This window comes from Capsella rubella, unplaced genomic scaffold (assembly GCF_000375325.1).
Source record: "Capsella rubella cultivar Monte Gargano unplaced genomic scaffold, Caprub1_0 scaffold_2, whole genome shotgun sequence".
Taxonomy (NCBI): Eukaryota; Viridiplantae; Streptophyta; class Magnoliopsida; order Brassicales; family Brassicaceae; genus Capsella; species Capsella rubella.
Genome location: NW_006238922.1, coordinates 7,550,270 through 7,554,310, shown reverse-complemented (window position 1 = coordinate 7,554,310; position 4,041 = coordinate 7,550,270). Strand labels below are relative to the sequence as shown.

Sequence of the window (4,041 nt, the reverse complement as noted above, 5' to 3'; positions counted from 1 at the left end):
TTGAGTCAGTTTTAGTTTATTTGATGAAAATATTATTCTAAGCCATAATATAATTTTACATTTACGAATAATAAATAAATTAGGCTGGAAAATAGCTTTATGGTAAATCAAACTATTTTTCTACTATCAGTAAAAACAAAAAGGAACATAATTTCTTTACTTATATATTTGATATTTTTATTCCTCATTCTTCTTCATTTTTTAGATTATAGAATTTGTATAGCTGATGTTAGAAGAAGAGATGATAATTTGATTAAAGATAGTTAATTTTTACATTTTATCTTTTTATATTTTATACACTATATATGATAATGGGGCTAGTGACACAATGACTTTTTGCATCACTTGGCAATCACCTAAGTGTAAATATGTTTGAGCTATCATACGAGAGATCCATATATATATTGGCATTAACTAAAATGAAATAAAAACTATATATATGAAGAATGTAATATTGTACTGATGTTTATAATAAAATAGTGGTTGCATGTACATTTACTCTTAAATAAGTAAGTCCAGTGAGGCAAAATATTCCATCTGAATTCCACAATTGTTTAAAATCCAAACTAGAAAACAAAAAGTACATTCCAATAGAATTGCTAGCATATTAAAAAAAAGTATATCTTTGCTAAATGAAAACAATAGTAATAAAATACTTCTCATCTCTCTCACTCTCACTCTCACTCTCTCTCCCCTTCTTGTAACATTTCAGATATTTGTAGTGTGAATTCAAGAAGAGCCAATCTAAATTCCTTAAGGATTTTTAGTTGATTTTGTCTTCTTTCTTCATCAGTCATCAACAGTGATAATGTCTTCATTGTCTTATGGCTCCTGGCCTCTAGTGTTATTGCTAGTAATTTGGTGCATGGTAGCTAGAGAATCAAACGGAGCTTCCAACAATGTAAAGGTTGGAAGCATTTCAAAGATTGAAGATGCTGAGAATTTTCATATCTATTATGGACAGACCTTTAAAGTCATCAAGAACGCCATTGATGGCAAAAGCTATCTCCTTATTCAGGTTCTTGCTTCTTCTCATTAACTTGTCTTTGTTTTGCTTCCAAATGTATAGTATGGTCCTTGTCTGAAAAATTGAAGTTAATATGTAGAACACTTCTAGAATGGCGGTTCGGACAAAGTATTGTACTTCCAGGATAAAGTCTTATGTGATTCCACTAATCAACTACTCAGTAGACACTCAATCTTCTCAAGGTATGCTCTGTTTTGTTCCCCTGTTTTTGTTTTGCCTTTGTTTTTTAAGAGAGTAAGATACTTTGTTTTTGAGATCTCTTTGTGTGCTTTACTTGTTTAGGAGGCATTCCGGTATCATTCTTCGAGGTAAACACTATTTTCTAGCTAACTTCAAGATTTGGATTTGTGTTAAGTTAGATCTAGATTTTGGTTGGCACTAGTGTAAATAATTTTCTTTAGGTTCACGCATTAGAATGGGAGAAAACTTTGATGTTGTCTTTAGATAAGCCGAACGACGAAGTTTATGATTATATCCGCAGCTACTTGGCTTACTCGGGAGCTTGAAGGGAATAACATCGGAGGCGGTTGCTTCACCGTGTGTTCTGAAACTCTTTGAGGCAGGAGAAGTAGTTAAGCTTGATAAAGGTGAAAAACAAGGGGAGGTGTTATCTCAATTCGCAGCGCATTTCATTAGCGACACCGATCAACCTCAGACTTGCAATTTTGCAAACTTTTTCCCACTTAGTGAAGGCACTCCTCTTCAGGTATCAATTCATAGATCACCTAGCCGATATAGATCAACTTTACACATTTTAATCAGAGGTAATGCTTGTTTTGTAATCTTGAATAAGCGAGCGGAGTGGATTAAATTCCTCGGAGCTTTTACCAATCTTGAAACTAAAGCCAATCAAGTCTATGATGCGGTTAGTGACAATCTTTGCTTCTCTTTGAGAAAAGTGTCTACATGGTCTATTCTTAATGTTTATAAAATATGTTGTGGAACCATTGTAGGTTAAAGCAAGCTATACTTGCTTGACTCAAATGGCTGCTAACAAGACAAAATCCTTCAAGCCAATTGTAGCTTGGATGGGATATGATCAAAATGTAAGAAAGCTTTCTTCTACTTTTTATATATGATTCTAAACTCATTGTGTGTAATTTTTTATCTTCAAGGGATGCATTTGGAGTTTTACCAAGGAATCACACAAGCTAAAGGTATGCATTAAATTCAACATTTGTGACCATTAGTTGTGTCTTTAAATCTCCGGAAACATCTTTTGGAACTGAACATGATGCATACAAACACAACAGTTTATAGAAGATGCGGGTGGAGAAAATATCGACAAATCGATAAACAAAATCTCTTACAATGTCACTGATCCTGATGATTTGGAAGCACTCCACGCCATATTATGCGTAAGCGCGCGTGTCACACATTTCTTTAGCTTTCATTCTGCTGATGACCAAAATAAACTTAGCCTCAAAACTTCGATTTAACAGACTGTGGATGCGGTGATCGATGAAACGCTATCGTCCGACCCTCAGAATTACACACAAACAACGTTCTTGGCGAACATAAACGTTGATGATAACTCTTGCTTTTCATTTCTTGCGAACCAGAGCATTTGGAGATATGACAAAAGGGTCAGCAAAGGAACAACTCTTGGTAAGAAAGTCTTAATACATTGTTTATTGTCTATTGATTTGAGCTAAAATATTTGATTTTTATTACAAAATGAGAAGACTGGTACGACGGAGCAATCTCGCAACCAAATCTTGTACTAGCTGATATAGTGGAAGCCTTGTTTCCAACTGGAAACTATACAACTACTTACTTCAGAAACATTGCTAAGGTAACAACATCTACATTCTAACCTAATGTTTGAATATTTCAATCTCTTCATATCTAAGGACTAAAATAATAAAATCATTATCTTGTGATTGTGTTTATAAACTTTATACTAAACTTTAATTCGGCTGCATGTACTAGTCCCCCTGTAATATAGCGTTTCAACTACGTTCCCCTTACACTTTCAGTCTCTACCTAATTCCACCTATACGACATAAATTCTATCAAATTCCACTCAGACTTTATAGTTATATCCAATTAACCACAATCAAAAAATTTCAATAGCGTTTTAAAATTGATAATTCGAGTACACTATACTGCAATTTGATTAAGTCTGATATGAAATATGAGACCTAGTCTCTCTTTTTTATCCGAAATGAACCGCCACTTTTAAATTTCATCAAAACCAAATCAATTTGGGAAAAAAAAAATTAACAATTTTAAAAAGCGAATTATTGATTTTAAAACGCAATTGAGAAGCTGAATTGATTTGGGTTAACCTTTTTAAACTAAACATTATCTAGTTTGGTTGACTAAATACTAAACTTTATTCATAGAATTTAGTTTTAATTCAAGAGTATATATCATCATTATCATTGATTATTAAGTTGCATAGTTTTTGAACTTCATAATTAAAATCATGGCAGGGTGAAGGAGTCATAACCATTAGTGCGGATATGTGTGATCGAGACGCATCATTGCCTTTAGTTCCTCCAGTGCCAGCTTGTGGATGATGTTCCTATTTTTTTTCATAGCTCTCCAAGTCATTCCCCAAGAAACGTAGACTTATTTATTATTTGACAATGATTGTTGTTAGAGGTTTTTATTTTGTCCATGATTATTAGGGAATTATGCATTGGACAATAATTACGGTTCTTTAATTTGGTTTGTTCGGATTGGATTGTAAGAGTAATAAAACTATGGATTCTAAATCTATATTATTAATTCTGAATTGTGAAACATTATACGATTATTTAAAATTTTATAAGCAATGTTAAAATCTTTTAAACGTGTTTACTTATAAGGGTTGTTATATATATATATATATATTTATTGTATATTAATCTTTAATGAACTTCCTAGTTTGTTATTTAGAATTAGTTGCTTTTTGTAATATGGCTCGGGTACATACGTAAAAGTTTGACATCCCTTCCGGTAGAGTGTTGAGGAGTGATTCAAAGCTTGAGTCAAAAAAATTAATGTATTTGTCAGTTTTGGTTTTA

At 32.5% G+C, this 4,041-nt stretch overlaps 1 protein-coding gene across 2 annotated transcripts; it reads left to right on the top strand.

The window, feature by feature from the left end:
- Positions 1-691: 691 nt before the first annotated feature.
- Positions 692-3,827, top strand: LOC17895423. Of its 2 annotated transcripts, none has more exons than XM_006302251.2 (11): positions 692-1,018; positions 1,107-1,209; positions 1,310-1,335; positions 1,509-1,733; positions 1,821-1,892; positions 1,981-2,073; positions 2,143-2,184; positions 2,281-2,385; positions 2,470-2,635; positions 2,713-2,822; positions 3,466-3,827. In XM_006302251.2, exons 1-11 carry the CDS (start codon positions 809-811, stop codon positions 3,550-3,552), a joined length of 1,239 nt encoding a protein of 412 aa, XP_006302313.2. In that variant the 5' UTR covers positions 692-808; the 3' UTR covers positions 3,553-3,827. The 2 variants fall into 2 exon arrangements, with proteins under 2 accessions (XP_006302313.2, XP_023643756.1); XM_023787988.1 differs by having other exon boundaries at positions 854-1,018; positions 1,118-1,209.
- Positions 3,828-4,041: the final 214 nt, after the last annotated feature.